At 36.4% G+C, this 27,496-nt stretch overlaps 1 protein-coding gene across 7 annotated transcripts in view; it reads left to right on the top strand.

Moving 5' to 3' along the window:
• The window catches only part of ZMAT3 (zinc finger matrin-type 3), a 32,738-nt gene extending 5,627 nt beyond the window's left edge, over window positions 1–27,111 (top strand). For 6 of the 7 annotated variants that reach the window (XM_067738093.1, XM_067738089.1, XM_067738091.1 and 3 more), the window contains 4 exons: window positions 14,569–14,688; window positions 17,396–17,562; window positions 17,679–17,779; window positions 19,711–27,111. In XM_067738093.1, coding sequence (XP_067594194.1) covers window positions 14,569–14,688; window positions 17,396–17,562; window positions 17,679–17,779; window positions 19,711–19,922 — 600 coding nt within the window. In that variant the 3' untranslated portion in view covers window positions 19,923–27,111. The remainder of the gene's footprint in view (window positions 1–14,568; window positions 14,689–17,395; window positions 17,563–17,678; window positions 17,780–19,710) is intronic. The other variant, XM_067738094.1, reaches the window with a different exon arrangement.
• The last annotated feature ends 385 nt before the right edge of the window (window positions 27,112–27,496 follow it).

Raw genomic sequence — 27,496 nt, 5'->3', positions numbered from 1 at the left:
ATCTTGAAGAGTGATAATTGTGTCACTTTGTGATTGTACATCAGAAACATTTTGGTGGTGAATTGTTTTCTCTGGGATTTAGGGGGAAACATGATATGTTACTTCTCTGGAGTTCCTGTTGTTTGGGTTTGTTTTGCCCTCTGGTGCAAAAAGTTGAGTTGATTATCACCCAGATCTTGACACATGTCATTATTGGTTCATAAAGGCCTCTTCTGGTTTTAGTTTACATTTTTTTCCTTTTCCCCAACCCCTACTCTCATTCTCTCTGTGTACCACTCTCCACGACGATGGTTTGATACAGGGTCTTCCTTTGCCTGTTTTGCCATTCGGTTGGAGTCTGTTAGGATGGATAATCTATCTCAAATCCAAGACACAGTGCTAATTTTTGTCTTCATTTGTTCCTGTGGAATATTCAGTTTTATGGCCTACGACTCACTATGAAAAATCAAGCCTGGGTTCTAAAGTTTTGATTTTTAGCTGTGTAAAGCCCCTAGTAAACCATTAACTTGGGAGCAAGCCCACTTGTGTGTCATACAAACATATAATTACTCTTTACAGAAGAGTTGTTTACTTTTATGAGGGAAGACTCTCGGGCAATGTGTAATTTTAATATGTGTGCATGGATTGTGCATACACCTCCTGCCTGTTTTTCTCCTAATATCACTTTGTGACTTTATAGACAGTGATGGATGCTTTTGGTTATACATAGAGAGAATTCAGTTTGAGCAGGGTCGTTGGATTCTAAAGCTTAAACTAAATAAGAAAGAGAATCAACATTTATTTAGATTTTTTCTTTTCTTCTACATTTGTGTGTGTGTACACTCTGAACTTTTTAGCTGATGAGTAATATATACTTAATTTCAGCTCCCTCAGTGATACATTGAATATATAAATTAGAAAATATAAGAAAATGGAAGTAAATTTTAGATAAATTTCTCAATAATCAGAATTTTTAAGTGGAAAAGTTGGAGGAAAGGATAGCCTGTCATAGAAACAATTTAAGCAGCCCAAAACTAAGGAAGGTTAGAGTAGAGAAGAAGCAAGCAGTTATCAAGAGAGTGGAACCTAATGGAAAATGAAATGTTTGGGTGTAATAAAAGCCTATTCCTAAGAGCTTAGAAGCAAAGATTTGAATGAAACCAATGTCACTGGTAATTCTTAAAGAAGAAGTTTTCGGCAGAGGAACAAAGCAAAGCAGTTCATATATACAAGTACAGAGCAATTTCATTAGGGTAGCATAGACAAAAGCTAATTTAGACGTGAAATCTCGATTTCAACGAGATAGAAATGTCAAGATGAGAGAGTGTGGATCAAAGAGTAAGTCAGAATAATAAACAATCAGAACATGAACACAACCTAGAGGTGGATGAACCAACATAGAAGGAAAGCATAGAAATGTTAGCCTGAAAGATGCATCAGAGACTACACCAAGGGTACATGAATAGGCTGTGATTTTAAAAGGCTGCTAAAGACAGGAGTAAGACTAATGAGTAAGTCTTATTGCGAACCAGAAATAGAATGGCAATGATTGTAGACTAATAAAGCTAATGGCTGGTGAGATGGTGGGAGTAAAGTTTTGTTTCAACTCTAAACGCCTGCTTTGTAATTTTTAATACAGAGTGATACCAAGACTACAAATTCATTATTTCAATTATGTGTGAGATAAAAGGGGTCAGTGGTAGCTTATTTATAAGCTAGAAACACATTCATGTGAGGTAATAAATCACAGTTGATTACACTACTCAAAATGTTTTAGTTAGTTGATGCCATTGTTGAAATCTCAAAGTTTCAAATTGCCCAGGGTATTGTAAACAACCCTTAGTCTGGTTTGAGTGGTGTTACACTAGAGTCTGACTGTATCATGTTCCAGTAATCCAGGACACACAATGGAAACTGCTCAATAAATACTTCCCTTTAAGCTCACTGCGATCTTTCCCTGCCATCCTTGTGTTCTTAAGTTGGGGCTGCCTTAGCAATGACCCATGCGTATCAGTGATCATCACAGATTTAGTTTTATTCCCAGGACTTTTTAACCCAGTCAGCTTGCTTCAAAATACCCTTAGCTGTTGTTTAATTTTTAATGAGGGTGCATATTTTTGTGGTCTCAAAATTATGGTTTTAGTTATAATTTAAAGTAAAACCTTTGGAGGAAAAACATGTCTTCATTTTATTAAAATTCGTCTGCAGGCTTCAGGTTACTTAGGGTAAGCCTGTCATGGAGTAACATAACACTGTTTCAGCAGCATAAATGCCTAGAGGAAGAACTACTTTAGGATGGAAGGTCATTAACAGAAATTTAAAAAGCAAAAAGCATTGATAAATTTTGCTAAAGCATCTACATTTTAAAATAAAGTCAACCATTTTTTTTTTGTAAATTCCTGTACTCTTTTGAAAAAGAACTAGTTACTCAAGGTAAATTTTAAAAATCTGTCATAAACATAGATTTCTATTTGTAATATTTAGTAGCCAAATAATAGCCTATCATAGTAATCAGGTTAATTTGAAAGAGAAATAGAGACTTCCCTGGTGGCGCAGCAGTTAAGAATCTGCCTGCCAATGCAGGGGACACAGGTTCGAGCCCTGGTCCTGGAAGATCCCACATTGCTGTGGAGCAACTAAGCCTGTGCGCCACAACTACTGAGCCTGTGCTCCAGAACCTGCAAGCCACAACTGCTGAGCCCGTGTGCCACAACTGCTGAAGCCCGCGTGCCTAGAGCCTGTGTTCTGCAACAAAGACAAGCCACTGCAATGAGAAGCCCGCGCACCTCAATGAAGAGTAGGCCCCACTTGCCACAACTAGAGAAAGCCCGCGCACAGCAACGAAGACCCAATGCAGCCAAAATATAAAAAAAAAGAAAGAAAGAAAGAGAGATAGAACACAGGAGGAAAAAGTAGCTCTAGAATTGTAATACTGAAAGTAGTGATCTTAATTCATAATACAGAGAATACATCTGATGTTATCCCCAAATTTAAAGTACTGATTTTGGCACATACATTTTCGCATTGATCACCCAGCTTTGGATAGCATAATCTCTAATTTCAGCTAATTTTTATGTTTTCAAAAATTTCCTGTCTGATTGTTTTTCATATGAGCTTGCAGTGTACTGAGAATGGTCAAAATACACTTCATCAGTGGATGAAGAAGCTCTTTGTGATCCTGTTAGCTGGATCTCACCGCCTTTCCGCCTCCCAAACTGAATCCATCCCTACCTCATTTCTTTGTATTTCAGAAGAATAGATATCCCTTCTTCTGTACAAGGCTGATTCCTCATCCTGTACTCTGGATTTCATCACCTGTCGTCTCTTCTTTACCTTAGTCAAATTAAAAACATGCTCAGGTTTTTTCCCCATGTAAATAAAAATAGCAACAACAACCTTCCCTTTCTTTTTAATTCTTGTTAGCAACCTTTCTTTTCTTCTCTCCTGTCCTTAGAGTTCTGCTGGGTATACTTGTCCTCTTCAGGTCTTCATTTCCCAGCCCACCATACTCTGGTTTCCATGCCAATATTCTCATGAAATGGTCTTTTCAAGGTCATCCGTGATTTTACAGGCCAGATCTAGCTTTCTCACTTGACCTCTTTGTAGCATTTGCACTGGTAACAGCTTTCTCCTTAAAACATTAAAAGATATTTTTCGCAAAATAATGCCTATAGAACAAAGTACTTATAATGAAAAGCAGTAATCACCTGTTCTCCCTTCCTTATCCATCCCCTACCTTTTCTTTCTTCTCCATTCTTCTTTCTACCTCCCATCTTGGGTTGGCTGTAGTTTTATTTTGACACTATCAAGGTTTATCACATTTTTGTTTATTCTGTAATCAAATTAAGTTTCCCATGCTTCGTATTTGCAGGTTCATTCCGACCTTTGAAAATTGATATTCAGCTTTTGCATTATTAACAGTAGGGAAATATTCACTGCAAAGCTGTTTCTTTCTCTTTGTTTCCAATGTCATGATTCCATGCTACTTAAAAGAGGTGTTCAGATGGGTAGCCCTTTCTTTTAAGTCACCAGTTACTCAAAATCATGTCCATTTTAGTTTGCTTCATATGTGGATTATAACTTTGAAATAGCTTTTTGTTTTTCTTTGAGTTTCTCACACTTTTAAAAAATATACAGAGAAGAATCTTATGCCTTAAAAAAATCTACTAGTTTCTTAATCTTTCTGTTTATTGTTTACAGTCTGTTTCACTTATCTTCATGAAACCCACTGATTTCCTGTTCTAATTTGGACTAGATATTTTACATTTGGATCATGACTTCATTGTGTAGATTTTTGTATTCCCTATAGTTTTTCATTGCTTTTCTTTTCTCCTTTCTTTTTCTTACATAATGTATTTTTATCATATCCTCATTTTCCCTTCCAACTCTTGAACACCCTGTCTATTGTGTGGGATCCTTCCCCCCGCCCCGTCTTCTGGATCCCTCTATCTTCTTGCTCCAGTCTCAACTGGTTGCCCTCTGGCTTTGCTGCACAGCTGTTAATTTTGAACTTCTCTTCATTACTCTATGGCTTAGGCTACTATTTCTAAATATACATGTTTTCTTTTTTTTTTTTAATCTTGTTTTGTTGGAGTACATCTTCACCTTACTTGAAGGAAGAAAGGATAAATATAAATTTATATTACAACACATCTCTCTCTTTAAAGTGAGGGAGGGACTTCCCTCGAGGTCCACTGGTTAAGACTTCACCTTCCAATGCAGGGGGTGTGGGTTTGATCCCTGGTTGGGGAGCTAAGATCCCACATGCCTTGTGGCCAAAAAACCAAAACATAAAACAGAAACAGTACTGTAACAAGTTCAATAAAGACTTTAAAAATGGTCCACATCAAAAAAAAATCTTCAAAAAAAAATAAAATAAAAAAGTGATGGAGTGATGAATGGGAAATAAATTTTTCTGAGCCTTTGTGTTTCTAAAAATGTCTGTATTATATCTTCATATTTGACAGTTCAGTTCCAGGCTGAAAATTATTTTCCTAAGAATGTTAAAGGCTATACTGCATTTTTTTGTGTTTGTGTATGTGTGTGTTTTGTTTTGATTTGTTTTGTTTTTTGTCTTCCTAGTGTTGCTGAAGAGAAATCTTATTCAGATTCTTATTCTCTTGTGGGTGACCCACTTTAATTTGGACGTTTTTTTTCTGGAAGTTTTTAGGCTTTCCTCTTTATCCTTGGTATCTGAAATTTCACAATGATGGATGTGTCTAGGTCTGGGTCTTTATTCATTTGTCGCTGTCAGCACTAGTGGATCCTTTCAGTTTGCATACTCCTGTTTCTCTTGAACTCTGGAGAATTTTCTTTGGTACTATTTCCTTGATAATATTCTTCTCTATATTTTCTGTCTCTTTTTTTTTCCCAGTAATTCTGTTAGCTCTATCTTGGATTAGCTGGATTGATTCTTCATACTTCTTATCTCTTCTCTCTTATTTCTTTAATTTCTGAGAGATATTCTTAAATTCTAATGCTATGTTGAATTTTTTTTTATTTTGACAATCATATCTTTAATTTTTAAGGATCTTTTGATTTCTTATTATTTTCTTTTCTAGCATCTGTTTTATAGGATATTAGTTAAGAACATGAAATCATGGACTTTGGGGTTAAGCTAGTGTTCAAGTTGTAGTCTTACTACTTACTAGATGTATGATATTGGAAATATTTCCTCATTTCTCTATGCCTCATGAAGATGATGATGATAATGATGATACTTATAATACCTGCAAGTTAGTATGTTTAAGGCATTTAGAACAGCTCCTGGTACCTGAGTTAGTCTTTAATTGTGTTTAGTTGTCCTAAGGTGCAGTGGAGCATGTTGGTATGGGCTCTGGAACAAGCGTGTTCCCAGCTCTGGCATTTACTTGTGGCTTTGGGCAAGTTTTATTTTATTTTATTAACTTTTTAATTTGAGTAACTTTTAACTTACAAAACACTTCTAAAAAATTTCTGAATGCACCTCATCAGATTCTCCAAATTTTATATTTTATGTAACTGCAGTGTAATTAGCAAAATCAGGAAATCAACACTGATAACAACAATATTATCTAATCCACAGACTGTTTACATTTCACCAATTGTCTACTAATGTACTTTCTCTGATTCCAGGATCCAATCCAGGATAAAATTTTGCATGTAGTTGTTATGTATTCTTTAATCTGGATGGGTTAAGTTTTCCTGTGCTTTTTACCATCTTGCAATTTTTGAAGAGTTGTTTTGTAGAGTGTCCCAATTTGGGTTTGTTTGTTGTTTTCTCATGCTTAAATTCAGGTTATGTGGTTTTTTGGACAGGAATACCATAGAACCAAGGTTGTGTCCTTCCCAGTTCCTCATTTTGGGAAGGACATGATGTGAATATTTTGCATCACTGGTGCTGTTAACTTTGATCACTGGTTAATGTGGTGCCTGCCAGGGTTCTCCTTTGTAAAGTTATTATTTTTCTTCTCATGTTTAATAAGTATCATATGAGGGGATACTTTGAGACTACGTGAATATTTCTCATTATATTTTTACTCAGTGATTTTAGCATCTATTGATGATTCTTCCCTGCAACGATTATTACTGTGGTGTTTGCCAAATGGTGATTTTTCTGTTTTAATCATTCTTTCTACATTTATAGTTAGAATTTTACTTTAAAGAAGAACTTTTTTCTTCTTAATTAGTTAATTAGTTAATTAATTAATGAATATCACTATGGATTATGGATTCTTATTTTATTCCAGGGATATAAACACTTACTGTAATTTATTTTGATGTTTTAACTGTCTCACATTTGACCAGTGTGTGTCCCTTCAGGCTGCTGCTTATGTTCTTCTGATAGGTCTCCATAATTTTTTGCATAGTTCCTTACTTTCTGACAATACAAAATATTCCAGTATTTTGTTGTACCTTCCCCATGCCAACCATTTCTTCAAGGAGCCAGGTTTCTTTTATTGGAGAATGGTATTTAGAAACCAAAATCTAAGTGTTAGGTGTGCCCTTTGGTACTGGAGTGTCATTGCTTCTAGATCTTCTCATGACAGAGCTAGTAATATATATGTATGTATACATACATTTGTATTTATCTATACGTACACATATTGAAAACTGAGTTCAGGCTGATGCTTAAAATTTCAATACAACATGACAGTGTTCATTCCAGCTTTCCACCTTATCTTAATGTTTAACTCCTTTCTTTGATAGTGAGAAACCTGGACTTTCATTATTCACAACACAGACACACACTCATTCACTCACAGTACACATAAAGTAGTTCAGGGATTGATAATCTATGTCCTTGTGAAAAACAAGCCTACTAATGAGAAGAAAATATTTGTGCATTGTTCTTTTTGTCTTTAGCATTACAGTGTGTAGTCAAAATACTGTTTTACAAAGTTACTTAGTTTACAAAGGTGCTACCTGCTAGGTCTGTCCTTTGTAAAGTTACTGTTTTTCTTTTTGTGCTTAATAAGTATCATGGGGGAGATACTTTGAGACTATGTGAATAGTTTTTTTCTTCCCTCTGCCTTCAGTGCGGTTATGGTATTTATTTTTTCATATAGTTAGGCTTATTTCTGTTTGTATGTATTTCATTTCGGGTCTTCCCCAATTCTTGTTGGCTTTGATTCTTTTTCTAAGTCTGTAAAATGTTAACATAGTTCTAGAAGTCAGAATCATACATAAAGGTATATTTAGAAAAGTGTCACACCATACCATCCTTTGTAGTCCATATTTCATTTTCTTATTCATCTTTCTTATTTCTATTTAAAATGATTTTACCAGCCTGTTTGGTTATTTAATGTTTTAATGTCTGGTTTGTCAGTTTTTAATGGTATCCCGACAGTTGCCTATTGCAGAATCAATAGCTTATTCTACTTTCCTCTTTCCTTTTTCTTCCCATTTTGTGTTGCATTATTTCCATTGTATCATAATGTATAATATTTGAACATTGATCTTTCACCCTCATCTTCACCTTTTATTTAGTCTTTGATACAATTAGACATATGAAAATACTTACCATCAGCCTTTTTGCTGAAGTTTTCCCAGTCATTTCTTTGTTGAATGAAGCTCTAATAGGTTTCTGAAGAGTGACTTTTAAGTATTGAATTCCTAAGGCCTTATATATTTAAAACTGTTTTTCTATAGTCTTGACACTTGATATAGGAAGAGTTGGCTGGACATAAAATCCTTGTTTCACACTTTATTTTTTTAAAAATCCTGCTCCATTATTGCCTTGTTTTGCATATTGTGGATGCCATTCTAATTCTTTGGCCTTTGTAAGTTATTTGATCGTTTTGCCTGGAGAGCTTGAGGACTTTTTTCTTTTTCTTTGAAGTCTCATACCTTTTAAAAGATCTACCCCAGATTTGACTGTTCTGGGTCAATTTTCCCAGATACCTGGTATGCCTTTTCAGTATGTAGATTCAGATCTTCATTTACTTTTGGACAATTTTAGACAATTTTGGACAATTATAGTTTCAAATATTAGTTTTTCTTTTTTTTTTTTGGCCATGCTGAGTGGCATGTGGGATCTTAGTTCCCCACCCAGGGACTGAACCTGCACCCCCGGCACTGGAAGTGTGGAGTCTTAACCACTGGACCGCCAGGGAAGTCCCTCAAATATTAGTTCTGTTTGATTGTTTTGCTTTTCTTCTTCAGGGACTCCAGTTTTACGTAAGTTATTCCTTCTTTACTTGTCTTCATTTCCATTGCTTCCTCTCTGACCCATTAACATTTTTTCTTTGTATCATTTTTATTTTCTTGACTGCTTTTCTGTCTTTCTTCAATGCCTCTTATTACATTTTCATTTGAGTCTATTCTTTGACACTTGTATTTACTCCTCATTTTTGGCATAATTATCTTTTTCTTTCCTGGGTTTAATTTTCCTTCTTTTCATTTCTCATTACATTTTGCCCATTTTTCTTTGTACATTTTGAATTCCTGATTCAAGGTGATTTTTTATATCCTCAAAGTTTTGTTTGAATACTATATTTAATTCAGTTTGGAGTGTTGTTTTCTTCTGTTTTTTTTTTTTTTTTTTGTGGTACGCGGGCCTCTCACTGTTGTGGCCTCTCCTGTTGTGGAGCACAGGCTCCGGATGCGTAGGCTCAGTGGCCATGGCTCACGGGCCCAGCTGCTTCGCGGCATGTGGGATCTTCCCAGACTGGGGCACAAACCCATGTCCCCTGCATCGGCAGGCAGACTCTCAACCACTGTGCCACCAGGGAAGCCCTGTTTTTTTTTTTTTTGAGGGGTGGTTCATTTGCTGAGATGTATTGCTTTTTTTGGTAGTAACTTTGTATAGAATTGATTTGTTTTTGTCTATTCATTATGTGGATTTTGGGTAGTTTATGAGATTCTTTATTCAATGGCAACCTCTTCTATCACTGTATCAAAGTCCAGTTCTTTAATAATTTGTGAGGTGTTGTTTTTTTTTTTTTTTTTTTACGGTGGTCAGGAGAGTGTTTGCATGTCCTCTGATTTTTGCTTTGTTCTGTTTTGTCCTGAAGGACGCTAACTTTTCCTGTTTTGCTTCTTTTCCCTTTCACCTGCCAGTTGCCAAAGGGTGCCTCTCCCTTCCTTTTTGCCTTTTTTCTCCTCTAGAAGCCACTTTGAAGATACCCACTTCAGATAATGTGTACATTTAAGTCCCTCTCCAGCAGTCAGTGACTGGATCATGTTTTAGTATTTATAAAATTAAGGGATTTACTTTTTCTGGTAGTGGTTATAAAGCAATTTTAGGCCTGCTGCTAGCTTCCTCTTTTCTCTGTCCTTCAGTTTTTGCTGGACTGCTCTTACTTACTGTGAAGGCTTGTGGCAGGAGCATGAGTGATTACTCACTGGGATTTGATGTTTTTTCTTTTTCACTTACAGTTATTTTGTAGTCTGGACATTCTGTGGCTTCTAGTTGTATGGAGGACATGGTTTTTGTGCAGTTTTATTTGTTTTTCTTATTGTTCTATATTGTTCATAGAGGATATATGTAGAAATGCAAATCTGGGCAGCCTCTACCTAGCTATCTGAAAGCTCTTGGGCAAATTTTTAACTCTCTGAACTTAGTTTCCTCATATGTAAAATAGGGATAATAATTATACCTACTTGATAGGGATTTTGTGAAGGTTAAATGAGATAATATTTATGAAGTGTTTATAATACTGCCTGTAACATAAGTGCTCAAAATTGTTAATTGCCATTATTATCATTATGTATGGATGCAATATCTGCTCGAATACTACTGTGGATACTGCTTTGGAAATAAAATGCTTGACACTATCTGAAGTTGATCCCTCCTGTAGTCCTGTGTACCTCATCTTCTTCTGCCTTTTTATGGACTGTGCTTCTATAGCTATGCTTTAGCTCCTGCATCATCTGTTCTTTTGTTTTTATTGACTTCCTCCTGTTGTCATGCAAAGAAGCCTAAGCCATCTTAAAAAAAATCTTCTGTTGACCCATTTCCCCTTCTAACTCTGTACCCTATTTCTCTGCTCCCTGTCATGGTAGAACTCTTCTATATAGCTGCCTATATGGGTTGTCTCCATTTTCACATCTCCCATTCTCTCTCTAAGCCACTTCATATGACCTTTTATCCCCTGCTCCTCTACTGAAGTGGTTCTTACCAAAGTTATTCTTGACCTGTGTCTTTTCAAATCCAAGTATTACTTCTCTGTCCTGACCTGGTGAACCACTCCTTTTTTTGTTATTGGTGTTTTAAAATCATTTTCAAGTCCCTCAGACATAAAAAGTATTTAAAATAATATAATGAACATGTGTATTTGCCATCTAGCTTCAAGAGTGAAAATTATCAATTCAATTGAAGCTGTGTCCTTTCCCAACAGTAGATGCTCCTATGCTCCCAGATGTAGCCACTATACTAAGTTGGTATTTATTGTTCATGCCCCACACTTTTTTGAACTTTTGCTACATATGTATCTTCCTATAAAAAAATGTAGTGGTTTTCATATTTTAACCCCCAGATTAAAATGATTATTACTCTTACATATCTTCTTTTCCAACATGTTCTTTTTATTCAGCATTTTGTTATGAGAATCATTTATGTTGACACGCATGGCCTAAGATGTGTACTTTCACTACAGTATAGTGTTACATTGTATGAACAGTTTATCCATTATCCTGTAGTTGGACACTTAAGTTGTTTCCACTTTTCAGTGATTACAAACCGTCAAGTTGTTTCCACTTTTCAGTGGTTACAAACCGTCCTTCTGGGAACATTTATTATAGATACCTCCTTATATGTGTGTTTCTGTTTTGTAATACCTGGAAGTAAAAGTTCCTGGGTTAATAATGTATATACCTAGATTCTTCTTTTGAAACACCTTGTTCTAGACTTCCACAATGCCACACTTCTCTGGTTTTCATTTTACTTCAAAACCAGGCATTCTCAATCTCATTTTTCTGGATCCTCATTCTCTACTGCACTATATTGTACCATCCTAGGGCTTTGTCTTTGGCTCTCTTCTCTGTCTTCACGCTTCCCATGATATTTATCAAATGTGATCCAGTCATGTAACTGCTTTGCTTAAAGTCATTCAGAGGCCCCCCTACTGCCTCTAAAGTCTGAGTTCTGTATCATGGACAAAACCATGAATAAGTAGCTCCCTGTATATATCAATTCCTACCTCTTTTCCAAAGGATCCTGAAGACCATCTCTCCAGCAGACTGGGCCTTTGCTCACACTATTTCCTCTTTCCCAATTTTCTTTCCCCTCACTCCTTACCTGCCTAGTAAACTTGCTCATTTTAAAAGATAACTCACACGTCCCCTTTTCAGGGAAGCTTTCCCTGACACACTCAGGCAGAAGTAAGCCATTCCTTCTCTGTGTTCTCCTAAGCAGTTTGTTCCTTATCTCCACTATAATAGTGATTCATTTATCCAACAAATATTGATTGATTGCCTGCTATATGTTAGAAACTGTTCTAGAAATTGGAGCTATACAAGACAGACAAGGCCCTTATTTTCAAGGAGTCTACATTCCAGAGGGTAGGAAAGAGAAAAATATAAGCAAACATTATTTCAGATAGTGATAAGTAGCACTATGATAAAGTGAGAGCAGACAGTGTGGCGGTGTGACGGAGAGTGTGTGTGGGGAGTGGGTTTGGGCGATGGGGGTGACACCTCAGGTTGAGTGAGATGCTGTTTGAGTTGAGACCTGAAAGATAAGAAGGAGCAAGCCATGTAGAGATTGGAAAGAAGAACATTCTAGGCAGAAGGAATAGCGAGTACACAGGCCCTAGAGTCCATGTGTTTGGCATGTTTAAGGAACAGCATGATGGGCCGTGAGGCAGAAACGTGATGAGGAGGAAGGGGTGCTGTGTGAAATCAAGTCCGAGAATAGACAGGACCAGATCAAATAGGACTTACAGGTAAGAGTTGTGGATTTTAGTTTATGTGTACTGGGAGGCCATCAGAATATTTTAAGTGAGAGGTGACAAGATGTGACTTATGTCTAGAATTGTCAGTATGGCTTCTATGAGGAGAATGCTAGGGGGATGAGAGGGTAGAGCAGAGACCATTAGGAGGTGCTGCCTACTACAAGTGCAAAAAGTTGGTAGCTTAGATTACTGTGGCATTTGAGTGTCCATGGAAAGAAATGGAATGACTTAGGAAATATATTTTGGAGGTAGGCTGACAAGACTTGCTGATGGACTGCATGTGTTGGCTTTAAGGAGGGATGGACTCAAGAAAAGGACCCCTCGGCTTTTCTTGAGTAACTGGGTGGAGAGGAGTGCCATTTACTGACATGTGGATGAATAGCGGTGGTGGCACTGATGAGAAAGTTCTGTGGTGGGGAGGGAACCCAAATTTATGTTTTAGATGTTTTAAGTTGGATATGCCTCTTAAGAATGCAATGTGTGGATCGCACGAAGGCAGTTGGGTATATGGCTCTGAAGGTCAGGGATTGTCTTAGTCTGTTGGGGCTGCTATAAAATTACATAGGCTGGGTGGCTTAAACGACAAACATTTATTTCTCACAGTTCTAAAGGCTGGAAGTCTGAGATCAGAGAGCTAGCATGCGTGGGTTCTGGCGAAGTCCTCTTCCAGATTGCAGACAGGCTTATATCCTTATATGTAAGGATATAAGGAGATCTCCTTATATCCTTACATACAAGGATATAAGGAGATCTCCTTATATCCTTACATGGTGGAAAGAGGGCCGGGGAGCCCTCTGGCCTCTTCTTTAAAGGGCACTAATTAGGCTCTACCCTCATGACCTAATTACCTCCCAAAGGTCCCACCTCCAGATACCATCCCATTGGGATTAGATTTCAAAATAGGAATTTTGGAGGGACACAAGCAATTAGCTCATAACAGGGATGGATATAGGTAATTTTGGGAGTCACCAACTTATTGATTATATTTTAAAGCTGGGAAACTGGGTAAAATAACCTAGAGTTTGTGTATAGATGGAGATAAAAGAGGGCTGAGGGTAGTGCATTGGACGCGGCAGCATTTAGAGAATGAGAGGTAGGGAGGTAAGAGGTAGTCATAGAAGACAATAGAAGGAGGGAGTATGAATAGTATGGTGCTTCTTAGAGTTAGAGCATAATGACCGCACAGACGTGACTGTTGTATTTGACTCCTGGAGATCACTGTGACCATGGTAAAAGCACCTTTACAGCATTCCAGTGGCCAAAAAGTGGAACTTAGCTCATTCCTTTAACTGCTTATGTATCTGTCTCCTCCTCCAGACCATATGTTAGTCCTATTTATTTCTAGGGCCAAGCATGTAGTAGATGGTGAATAAATATTTGTCTACAGGTTTGGATTTTACAGTGCAGTTTAAAGAGTAATATACGGTTTTACCCTCATTTAGAATGCTTTCAGACCACTGACCCTTCCCACCCGTTTGTATCAGCTCCGCCATAAACCTGTGAATAATAAATTAGACGAAACATGATGAGAGAGGAAAGCCATTTTAATAGAGCTTCACAGTGTATCCTGAAGCCATCATGCTGTACTGAAAAAGGGCCTTGCTTTGGATTCAGAAGGCCTGCCTCAAGGCAGGCCCCATTGCTAGGCCTCCTGAAGGTGTTGGGGGCAAGTTCCCCACACTCTCTGGATTGCAGTTTCTCAGCTGTCATATGTGGATAACATTAACAAATTCCTCTTACAGGATTTTTGTGAGTGGCAAATGAGCTAATGCATATGAGAGTTCTTTGTAAGTAAAAAGATGCTCTGTAAGTGCTATTTTTGTAAAAGTAATTGGATTATCCATTTCATTACTGACTTACAAAGTAGATTAGATCAGAGTGTCATAAAATTCATATTTAGGCAGTGGCATATGAATGGCAACAAGTTGGGAGAGGACACAGATCTGGAAAATGTGGTACTTTTCCAGAAATATGTAGGAAATTAATGTCTTTTGGCTTTGTTCTCTTATCGTTCAGAGATAAACTTAATCATTCTGTTAGAATCAAAGAGTAGTAGACTCTTCTACTTTAAGAGGTAATAATCAAATCTAGCTAGTGGTCTGTTTATCCCTCTGTTGCATATCTCTGAAAGAATAAAATTTATTTATTAATAAATACATTAACTCAATTTGACAAATTTTCCTCACAGTGATTTCTCATTTCATGTTACTTCTAGGGTAAAAATCATGGTAAGAAACTCCGAAATTACTATGCAGCAAACAGCTGTCCTCCTCCTGCCAGAATGAGCAATGCAGTGGAACCTGTGGCTACTCCAGCTGTTCCAGTCCCTCCGCAGGTGAGACACGTGTGTCAAGGTGGGCACTGTCCTATGCACAGATGGTCATGGGTAAAATTTGTTGTCTATGTGCCCATCAAGGTACAGTTGAGCAAATATTCCTAAAAGGTCCTACTTAGTGCTTTTAACTCCTTGAACTCCGTGGTGCTGGATTTAATGCATGCAAAAATCCATGAATCCCAAGATTTCTCATTGGCTTTGGTTACGGTGCATGAAATGATGAAACAAAATTATTTCATGAGTCTTTCTCTATGCAGTTCTCAAAATTCTGGGTTAAATGGCCCTGAATGTCTAGGCGAAGCCCTGAATGAGAGATTTTTAAACATTTATATCTCTATTGCAGTTAATCCCATTGACTTTATATTTTGCCTTCCAGCAAGATCAGTTTCTTGAGGCTGCCCTTTTCTTACCTCCATGAAGAGAGCCTGTATAAACTCTTTCTGGACTTTGGTATCGTGACACACACTTGAGAGCCAAGTTCCTTTCACTCTTTGGGAGATAGATCAGGTGCTTTGAGGCAAGATATTCCTGTACTTTAGTAGCCTCTGAAGTATGGATGCTACTCTGTCTTTGAAGTATTATTTTTCTATAGGTCATAAATAATAATAAATAATAATCACTTTAATTGAGTACTTACTATGCCAGGTACTCTGCTAAGCACTTTTCATGCATTACTTCATTCAGAGCTGGGCCTAGGGTGAGATGAGGGATGCACTTGACTTAGGCACAGAATTTAAGAGGGAGCCAAAATACTCAGTAATCAAGATAAATAATGTGATATTTAAAAAATTCAAAATTAACATGAAAAAGTCAATGGTGAACAAAATGTCAAAAACTTAAAGACAGGATAAGTGTTATTAATTTTCCTTTTGCCTTAGGCAGCAATGTGGCTTGGCATGGCACTGTTGCTGATCCTGTCTTTATTTAAAATTTTGATTTTTGTTTTGTTCCTCATTGATTTTTTTGCAATAAGTTTGATTGATAAAAATATTCCATTAAGTATTTTTCTTTTATTCTATTTATTTATTTTTGTCTGCGTTGGGTCTTCGTTGCCGCACGCGGGCTTTCTCTAGTTGCAGCGAGCGGGGTCTACTCTTTGTTGCGGTGTGCAGGCTTCTCATTGCGGTGGCCTCTCATTGCAGAGCACGGCTCTAGGCACGCGGGCTTCAGTAGCTGTGGCTCATGGGCTCAGTAGTTGAGGCTCGTGGGCTCTAGAGCACAGGCTCAGTAGTTGTGGTGCTCAGGCTTAGCTGCTCCACGGCATGTGTGATCTTCGCGGACTAGGGCTCGAACCCATGTCCCCTGCAGTGGCAGGCAGATTCTTAACTGCTGTGCCACAAGGGAAACCCCCCATTAAGTATTTTTAATCCTGATTGCTGAGTTTTTTGATGCTCCCTTAAATTGTGTGCCCATGGCAAGTGCCTCTCTTGCCTCATTCTTGGCCTGGGTCCTGACTTCTTTTAATGCTTGCAACGAGTCAGAGGTATTGACCTTATTTCTCAAAGTATGATCCATGAGCCAGCAGCATTGGTTTCACCCGGAAGTTTATTAAAAGCCCAGGTAAACTAAGTAACTTGTCCGTCGTGTTACAAATTTTATAAAGTGGTGGAGCAAATGATTTCTCTTGACCTTAGACCTCTACTCCTAAACACCATGGTATAATTTTACTTTTCTGAGTGTCAGTTTTTCAGTACTTACAGTGTGGATAGCAATATCAGCTATTCATGTCCTCATGAGTTTGTGGGGAAAATGAGATATGTTAAAAAGAGAATCAGAGGACAGGAAAATACCCAGAGAGATCTTCAGGCTGAGTAGTTGTCACAGTGCTAATACCTGAAGGCTGCTCTAAAAATGGACAGCTGATTCCTGTTAGGGACTGTTTTCAACTGGCTCCACCCTCCTGGGCAAACGGCCTTCTTTCATAGCATAGCCCTTTGTGATTTTTGAAAACAGTTATCCTGTCCCCAGAAAAATCTTCCCTTCCAGGTGAAACAGTGCTATTTCCTTCAGCTGGTCCTGATATGATATGCTTTCCAGATTCTTTATTGTATATTTTATTCTTCTTTAGCCAAAATCTAATGTGTCATGTTTTGTTAACCCAGCAATACTTACTGAGTTCATACTGTTTTCCAGGCACTGTGTTAGGTTTCCCTTAACTCATTGTTTCCCAACCTGAATACAATTGTCTGGATCTGCTGGTTATTTCCCCCCTAATTATATTATATCTGTAGCTAATTTATAGACTCTGAGGACAGGGGCTCATTTTTTAAATACATGTATATATATCACTTTTGCATTAGGTAGCAAGCCCTATAAACAGTAGGCATTCAGTAAATACTTGTTGATGGATTCTGGGAGGACTTTGTTCTTTCTGGTAATGTGATTTTAAGCCTTACCTGTACTGCCCTAAATCTTCCATATTGGGTTTTTAAACTTCTTTTCTAAAATTTCTTCAATGGAGATAGCAATGAAGCACTCATCAGTTTGGTACACAGGTGATTGTAATGCAAAACCACGATTGTCTCCCAGCCATTTTTTCTTTTTTTCTTTCTGGAATGAATTATTTCCTGTCCTTATAAAGCTGAGTGTTCGTGGTCATGCCATAACGTTCGGTTATTTTTCAACTCTTAGAAGGAAGGAACTTTGAGGAGAAGAAGAGAATAAAGTGCACATTTTTAAACCTTGTTTCTCGTGTCTTTGCTGTCAGATGAGCTCCTTTAAGCCAGGAGGCAGAGTGATTCTGGCCACAGAGAATGATTACTGTAAGCTCTGTGATGCCTCCTTCAGTTCTCCGGCTGTGGCCCAGGCTCACTATCAAGGGAAGAATCATGCCAAGAGGCTGCGGCTGGCGGAAGCTCAGAGTAACTCATTCTCGTAGGTATTGCTGTTTTCTCTTAGGCCAGCGTGTTATGTGAGACTGTCTCTAGAGAGAAAAGAGTTGAAAGGGATCCTTGTTTAGAAGTCTCACTCTTAAAATTTCTCTTCTCCAGAGAATCCTCAGAGGTTGGTCAACGGCGGACCCGGAAAGAAGGGAATGAATATAAGATGATGCCTAATAGGAGAAATATGTATGCAGTACAGAATAATTCAGGTATTCTGTGGATTTCCACATACCTTCACTACATTCTGCAAATGGTCTCCTCTATTTTTATTTCCTTTAATGGTAATAGATAGCCCTGAGAATTTGGGGTTAGCTGTTGTTTTGTGGAATTGGTCTAGTGGTTTTTCAAGCTGGTGTTTATTTCAGGTCTTATTTATTTATTTCCTATTTAGAGTATTATTTGTTTTGATTTTAAACCAAGTCTATGTTTTAAGGTCTCTTATAGTACCTTTATGTTTCTTCTGGTATTTGTCAGCTGAGACATTTAAATGCGTCATAAAAATGGGCTGTTTGGTTTAAAGTTGCACCATATTAAATCCCCATTTATTGGGGAAAATAAAAATTATAGCAGTGGTGTTCAACCAGGATAGTGACTCAGATTATCTGGGGAGTTTTTATAAAATACACATGCCTGAACCATGACTTAGAGATTTTCAATCAGTAAATTTAGAGTGGTACTCAGACATATGTGTGTTTTGAAAATGCTTCCTCAGTGATTCTGATATATACCTTCAGTTCAGAATTACTAGTTTTTAGGAATATTTCCTGCATTTTCTGATTACCTTCAGTAGGGGGAGTAGGACTGAGCAGTCCCTCATCCTTTCCCTACCCCAGCCTCCAATGCATACATATATGAGCAGAGGTCACTCATGTGAACAGTAAAACAAACAACAACAACAAAAAGCTAATTGGAAAGGCAAGAGAAGCATAGAAAAAAGGGACATATAGAAAGCACAATGTAATAAGATTAATGAAAATCTACACATATATCAGTAATTGCAATAAATGTAAACTTACTAAAGTCCCAGTTAAAAGACAAAGATTTTAAGATTAGGTAAAAAATATTCAGCTGAAATGAAGGAAGCTGAGGTAGGTCTCTTAATATTAGATTAAAAAAACTTTAGGATAGAAGGTGGTTTAGACTTATGTTCTCTGATCAGAGTACAATTAAATGAGATGTCAATAATAAAAATATAAAAAAGCAAACAAAATTTTTATGTGTTTGGAAGTTTTTAAACATTTCTAAATAACTCATGGGCCAAAGAAGAAATCATACTGGTGATGGAGAATTCTTAGACCCAGATAGTAATAAAAATACATCAATATTTGTAGCATGCAGTTAAAGTAACATTTTGAGAAAAGCCTTAAATGTTTATTATTATAGTAGAAAGGAAAAGCAGAAAATGATTGAGCTAATGGTCCAACTTAAGAAGTCAGTTATGTAAAGAAAAAAATTATCAATAATTCCACCATTTTTGTATACATCATTCCAATTCTTTGTGTATGTTACTTCTGTAAAATGGAAATGTAATCATATTTTGTGATATTTTTATTTTACTTAATAGCATATTATAATCAAATATTGTTACTAAAGAGTTTTCTATAACCTTGTTTTTAGTGACTGTATAGTTTTTCATTGCATTCATTACCATGATTTTTCGAGTTATATTTTTGGATCTTTCCTTTCCCCTCACCCTCCCAAAAAAGCTTTTATAAACTCTGATGAAATAAATGTCCTTGCTCATAAATCTCTATGCAAAAATTCTCAACATTTTCTTAGTATAATTCTTAGAATTTTTGGATTAAAGAATTAGCATAATTATACAGATTTTTATATAATTCTTGGAAACGAAAGTATTTTTTAAATTATATTTACTTTTCAGAGACATTGCCATTTAGAGTTTGGGTCTGGCTCTACAGTAACATTTCTGACGATAGTTGGAGGAATCATTTTAGCTTTTTAGGTTGAACCTGTATAAAATTGTAATTTAAAACACCCATTGACTTTACATTCTTTTAAAGCTAGGAATCTGTGAATTTTATACTTTGAGCTTAGAATTACAAATTACGGTGATAATTGGTCAGACCACCATTCACTTAGTATGCTGAAGTGAGTACATTACTTTTGCCTCTTGCTTTAGCAGGTCCTTACTTCAACCCCCGCTCTCGGCAGAGAATTCCACGTGATCTGGCCATGTGCGTTACTCCAAGTGGCCAGTTTTACTGCTCCATGTGTAATGTTGGGGCCGGCGAAGAAATGGAATTCCGGCAGCATTTAGAGAGCAAGCAACATAAAAGCAAGGTGTCTGAACAGCGGTACAGGAATGAGATGGAGAATCTGGGATATGTATAGTGATTGTCATATTCAGATAGAGCAGCTTGTCCTGCCTGTTGTTTGCCTTCTGTCAACATGTTCTGCTTTGTGGTTCTTTTGATATGAGTACATTCCTCTGCTTAATGTTAATACACCTAACCTGCAGTGGTACCACAAGGTGTCAAAACTGGGGAAGGAAGAGAACATGCTTAAGTCATGATGCTTTTTCAGGTCAGTTGTGTTGAGCTGCTTAAAGCCTGTGACCTACCTACCCCATGAGAAATAACTTTTTATCTTGACCAAGTTCTGGTCAACTAGTAGCCTGACCACTTAGAGCTTTAGCTATTTAAAAACTTCATCTTTTTCTGCAATTTTAGTGTTACGTACTGCTAAATAAATAATTTTATTGAGTTCTTGCTTCAGATCATAGTAAAAACAGGTAAGCAAAGATTTTAGTTTCCCAAGGCTTCTTTGGAATCACCATCTCAACTCAATGCATTGTCAGTAGGATATACTATGTAAAACTGCATTAGAGTCCTTCCCAGGACAGTTTTTCTCTTTATCATGTCCTCCAATTATTGAAATGCAGGTTTTCTTGGATTCAGAGAGTTCTAATGTGCTTGTGTACTTCCAAACAGTGAAACTTCATTTCCAGTTGTGAATTTCACAAATTTAAATTCACCTTCTTCCCACCTCTTTTCTTCCCCCAGTTGAATTAGCTTATCCAATAAGCTCATTTTCATGCCCCAGCTATGTTGTGGGTTTTCCAAGCCTCACATTTGAATATCCAATGAGTTTAGAATAGATGTGACTTAAAAAAAATATATACGTTTTTTTCAGTTAGTTTTAGGAAATGAAATGTGTTTGATATTTCAATTTAGAGTTACTTGATGATAATAACATGTACTTACATGATGGTCTCAACTGTAAGTTCAGATCCCTTGATGTTTGTTTTGGTAGATTTTTTAGGTAAACAGATCCTTATGTTTTACTTACATTCTTCTTTGTCTTGCTAGTTTGTTGACTGTCCTGAAAAATACCACACCTTTACTATTTCTGAGATAGAGAAGAATTGTTTTAAAAAGTTAATCAAATTTTAGTATCATCATTTCCAATAGAAAAATATCTGAACTTTGGTATTATTCTTTATAATCTAGCTTCCTTGAAGATAATAAAAATATATTATAGATTACTTTCATATCTGATAATTTCAACAGCATTATTATTTTTGTTCTTTGTTTTTAAAATGAGAAGCTCTAGTGTTATATCTAGATTAAATAATGGAGGATTCTACGAACTTTCATTAACCATATTTTACATATTTACTATATTTACATGGATAAGACTGGTGCTCATCCATACTTCTTTTGAAAGGCCATGTTCACCAGGTAGTTTATATTGAGCAGTATCTGTGTACTATGGTAAATTCACTTTTGATTGCTTATATTATTAATTAAAAATAAAACTCCTATTTTTCCTTGAAAATTCTGTAGGCAAAGAGATGAGAAGAAGGAAAATTATAATCATCATTCCTCTCCTTTAGTACTTCTGAACAATTTTTAAATACTAGACCCATATTTAAAATTAAGTTTTGTGATTAACCTCTGGTACACCACCAAGTTGCCCTTCTGTTGAAGTGGTGGTTTTTTTAAAAGTAAAATTGCTTAGTAATTTTATTTTCTCCCAGAAACAAAAGAATGAAATAATATTCTGTTGAGGTTCTATGTAGACCTGTGACTCTTAGTATAATAACCCTTTTTGTAGTAATCTATAAAGTATAATTGATTATTTTAGGGCAATTTAGAGCTTATCTTATTGGTCAGTAGGTTACTCATTTTGCTGCTAAGTATAATTTTTTGGTAGATTTTAATATGACAGTTCTGGCCACATGGTTCTGTGATTATTTAAAGATCTCATTTTTTCCCCTCTCTGTATGTGTGACTATATATATGTATACACATGTATAGGTATGTGTGTGTGTATATATATGTATTTATATGTATACACACACATATATGTATAAAACTATGTACATATAGCTTTATGTGATACCATAGAGAAGATTTCATTGAATCCTTAGATAACAGTAAAAGATTGTGGATAAAAATTTACATTTTATAAAAGTGGCATTCATCCACTTTCGGTTTTTCCTTTGCAGATAAAATTAAAGGAAGGATTCCCTCTACTCTCCCCACGTAACAATTTCATTATATATATATAACAGCAGTGGACTTAAGGCCTTAATGTTTTTCCTGGCCTTGCATATTCAGGTTTCTCATCTCAGTGCCCTTAATGGATGTTATGAATCCATAAACTCATTTTCTTTTAAAGAAAAAAGTTAGATTTGTAGTGTTAATTCTTACTGTTATATTTCTTTGCACTAAAAAAGAGTGATGTGTTTGTTTTATATGACACTTTAAATACCATATTGCCTACAATAGCTGGGTTTGCTCCTTAATTTCCAAACGCTAGGAAGTTGATAAATAACTTCTATGATCATTTATAAAGGTTACATACACGTCCAAAAAAAATCACACATCTCTGTGACAGTAGGTTATGTTTTGAGCTTGTTACCTTGCAATATTCTCCTGTGTTCCATAGGTGAAACAAAGTGTGACAAAGGTGTCAGAAAGGAAATGCCTAAATAAATACATCCCTTCATGGTACAATTTCTCATACTCATGCATTCCTTACAGACAGTGGGTTTTTTTCCCCTGTCAAAGAAGGCTGTTGTTACTACTGCAGTCAGTGATACGTGATCTCATTTGGTTTCATTTAGTGAAATCGAGTCCTGCTCTTTATTGTGCTTTAGAATTTGCACTCTGTGCTCCCCAGGAATCATGTTAGTATCTTTTTATATTCTGTATATAAGGACGGACAGAGGCCTAACCAATGGAAAACCTTTAGTCAAGTAAGTAGATTCCAGTAATCATCTGCAAGAAGAACTCAGAGCATCAACGTCTCTTTTCTTTGTGAATATCTTTGTGTAAGTTGTCATTCAAAAATCAGTGTTCGAAGATAACAATTAGAAACTCTTCTAAGATATCGAGGGCAAGAAGTTGTGAAGGAAAAATTTTGGTGTTCCAATTAAAAGATTGGATTGCTTATGCCTTCGAAGTGTTTTTTCAAAAATGTTCAGCTACAGAACCGAGTGTGCCATGTTATCCTTTGGACCCCACACTGAAAACACTGTGTTGGTCTTGTCTTTGTGTATCACGTACTACAACTTGTAAATACGTGCATGTTGTTTATGACGTTCGTCTGCTTGTCTCTTATTGCACGGAATTCCGCAAGGTGAATACTTGTTTTATACGATTCATTTAGAAAAAGTTCTGCCTCCAACTTCTCCTCCCTATTGCCCCTTTTCATTAGTTGGTAAACTTAGAAAACCATTTAGAGTTTTTGAAACCCTGAGATTGAATGAAGAACCATGGCTATCAGAGATCATCCCCATGTCCCTCTTACTTAAACAACTAAAAGGAAAGCATGAGATCTTCCACTTTATTTTACAGAGCTGTTCTCCAGTACTGGTGTGCTTGCTTGTAGCTACACTATCTACACTTTGAACAAGGATAAAAGGATATATGTATATATCTATATCTGGTTAAATCTTCCTCTTTAGATAGATCAGTGGTGGGATTAATGATTCCTTCACTCCTGAATTGGCTGGGATTATGAGCAACGACAGTTTGAGGACTATCCAGTGACCCATGTGAAACGAGTCTTGCTTGTGTCAGGGGAGACAGGTAACTGTTCTGCATAATATCCTCTACAGAGAGGCCTAGGAGTGATGGATTTGGAAGCTAATCTGTTTTGTTTCCTCAATGTCAGAACTGGAAGGCTGGAAGTACCTTCTAAAAAAACTTGTTGGGACATGTACTAAAGACAACAGAGCTGCTTTAGAGATAGAGAAATGTTTTGTCAGTATAGGCAAAAGTTTAATGCAGGCTTTTGAACAGATATTTTAAAAATACTCCACCTTACCAACTTTTTTTATTTAACCAGCAAACTCTCCCTTCAGGAGCTTCAGGCATCATAAAGAATGTTTTGTTGTTGCTTTAGTTTTTTGGTGGTGGACCCCTGCCATTGTGAGCTATTACTGTCAATCTAACTGAATGGACAAATAGCTGTGTAAATAGCTTCTCATATGATATTTCTACTGATAGCTGTTTGACTTTGCCTTCTTGTTATGAATGGGAGGATCATTTATCAACTCCCTTTCTGGGTAGCTACCAAAAAAAACCGGCTTATGGTACCATGTGACCCTGTCTTTGATAAGCCCAGAATATGAGTGCCTTTAGCAAGTTTTAGCATTTCACAGAGAGAAGAGATGATAGAATTATTGCCATTAATCACGATTCATAAAACAGGAGCTTGGAATAACAAAGCTTTATGCGCATTCTGTGTTCTACATCTTTTTTTTTCTTTATGCAATCTCAATTTGATATTGAGTAAGACTGTATCATTATTGATCGGGAACCATACATCCTGAAAATGAATCCAGTTGTCCCAGGCTGGCAACAGTCATTGATTTTTGTTTTTTGCCTTGATCTGTGTTACATTTATATTTAGTGAACAGTAGTGTGGTGGATTGGGAGAGCTTGATATTGAAGTCTGGAAAAACTTTATTCCAGTGTCTTTTTCAAACTTATCTAATACTGTAGAGAGGATAGAATTATGTATTTGCAAATGAAGTGTGTGAAGAGACTGTCTTCACAATACTTATTAATTGTGCTAGTTCGTCTCTACATTAAAAACAGGCATCTTCACAAATCAGGTTCAAGGTGTTTTAAAGCAAAATTTTCCTTGCTTCAATTAATTTAAAATTTTAAATTGCCTGAGTACTTTGAGTCATTAAAACACACTGCTAAATTAATTTTATTGTAGAAATATTAACATTTTTCTTGACATTTTATTATGAAAATTTTTAAACATAGAGTTGAAGAATTTTACAATACACTACCACTAGATTCTACCATCAACATTTTCCAATACTTGTATTACTGCATATCTGTCTATCCCTCTATTTATCCATCAAACAATGGAGTTTTAAAAAAATACACATTTTAATGTAAATTTCAGACATTTCCCTTAAACACTTTAGCATAGGTGGCATTAACTGTAGTTTAATATTTGTCTGCATATTAACATCTTTTAAAAAGCTGTGTATGAAGTTGAAAACCTGAGCCAATTAAAATATGTCCTTTTCTCCTGTGGACTTTAGCCTACCACTTTCAGTTTCTGTATGTGCTTAGAGTGAGGGAAGATGACTCCTTTTCAAACTGAAGTTTTCTGGTGTTGGTCGTTTTAAATGCTAATTGTCATACATTTTAAAGCTTCATGACAAGAACTTTTTCTTTACCCCTCCTCTTATGATGTATTTTTGCTGAACTATGCAGCTTCTTTAGAAAACTGTAAGTTACTGATTGGGGTTTATTAAATCAGCTATACCTCATTTCAATCTACTGCTGCTTTTCTCCGTGGTATCACTTCTTTTACTACTTTCACATGTTCTACCAGAAAGTAGAGAGGAGTAAAGAGTCAACCCCATAGACTATTAGCTGTTTTAATCAACTCTACAGGAACAGATTGAGTAGTTTAGAAAGTGGAACCATTAATTTATCTAAAGCCTTTGACTTCCCTGAGAATTGTAATTGCCCGTGCTTTCTCTTAGCCATAATTAGCAGGATTAAAAATGATTGTACTGTACGATGAGTTGTTGAAATTGTGAGCCTTAGTAACCATCTTCAGCTTTACTCTAGTACTGTTTAGGAAAAAGTTTTGACCTATGCCTTTATTTTTATGCCAATTTTTTTGTGGACAAAATCGGAAGAATTTAAGTGACTTATTGCAGGTCATGAAGATTCAGCGGGTAAGTCAGAACTGAAACGTCAGTATTCCTGATGCATGTTCTTGTGCTTGCTTGATAAAATTCATGGCTTTCAAAATTACACTTCCTTTGGGGCCCTTAAAATGAAAATACGTATTTTTACTAATTAGACTTTCACTTTTAGACATTTCACAGTTCTTTGAACTTCAAGATTTTTCCATGGTCAGAGTTCCTCATTAAGTCAATGCAACTGCTAAAAATCTCACTAACAATACAGGTTTTATCAGATTTCCTTTTGCATTATATAACTTTCTTGATTCATTCATAACTCTTTCTATGTAAGTGCTTAAGTGACCCCCTCACTAGTGAAAATAAATGTTCTATATCGCTGATTATATGTATATTCTCTACATGATATATTTTTTTAAGGAAAAGTAACCCCATGTGTCTGGATGAATGATATTACCCTAGGGCAAAGCACATATAAAGCAGTTTATTTCTACTCTGAAAAATCTGGCATTTATGGGAACAAAACTCTTTTAGAGTGGCTGGTCATTGTTTTGCCTTCTTTTGGTACTTGAGCATATTTCTGTGGTTTTGTAAATTAGTGTGTCGTTTTGTAAGAATTTCATGTTATTCTGTATTAATTGGTGTTCACCTTGTGGTATCCTCGGCTGCCGTAATAATTTACTTTGGGTATGGTGTGTCTGCTTTGAAATGCCTTACTAGAGTATGTCAGACTCTGCTCTAAAGCATTTCATGTATCTGCTAGGACAATAAGTTGCCTCTCTTGGATGTATGCTCTAGATCCAGAAGCAAAACTGATTTTGCTTTCACTGTTAATGTTGCATTTTAGCGCAGTCATTGTTTTAAATTAGAGAATAAAATCGTGGAAAACCAAGGAGGCTTTAGAACCCTTCATTTAATGGCATGGCAAACTTTTAAAACTGCTTTTACTGTTTCACTAGGACAAGGTCTCTGGTAAAGGATATAGCTAAAAAATGCCAGCCAACACTGTATGAAATTGGGATTGTTTCCTACAATTTTCCCTAAATGTCATACAGGGGTTTAACATCTGTATATGCTGTATATGCTATGTGCCAGTCACCACTTTGGAAATCTGTTTGTGTTCTGAGGCTACATAAATGACAAAAGTGTCATGGGATTAAAACCACTCAACTGTGAATTGTGAAACTGAAATTGCTCTTTTGGTTTTATTTTCTTCAGCATATTGGATAGAGAAATCTGAAAGTTATTTAAAATTTACACTGCTTATGTTGATGGCTCATTTTGGCTGTGTATACTCACTTATGTATTGATTTCTGATAAAGGCTTGACATTATTATAACAGTCATTTTGCGTTCAATTTAATAAAAGAGTTTCTGAGTCTTGTCTGCACATCATTTGCTTATGAGTTGGAGATCAAGGAAAGAAGGTAGATTGTCAGCACTGAGGTGCTGAGGTGTTATTTTTGATGCAGATGGTTGATGGCTGTGGATTCATCAGTCTGCATGTACTCCACCACCTGCTTCTTGAACTCATGCAGAGTATTGTCAGCTACTTGGGCTTGCAGTAGAATTGACTCAGCTGCCCACACTACCTGCCCCTTTCCCCCATCACTGGAGTTCACCTGGGACTGGAGCGAGTTCTCAATTTTATTGATGTATTTTGAAGTTTATCTTTCCTTCAAATTCTGAGAAAAGTTGCTTAGCGGGACCATAACTGCTGCTTCTGGAAATAAACACATATTAAAAGGTGTATATGCCCGTTAATGTTTCGTGTA

This window comes from Pseudorca crassidens, chromosome 5 (assembly GCF_039906515.1).
Source record: "Pseudorca crassidens isolate mPseCra1 chromosome 5, mPseCra1.hap1, whole genome shotgun sequence".
Taxonomy (NCBI): Eukaryota; Metazoa; Chordata; class Mammalia; order Artiodactyla; family Delphinidae; genus Pseudorca; species Pseudorca crassidens.
Note: the sequence above shows the minus strand (reverse complement) of the source record. Positions and strands in the feature narration are given on the sequence as shown.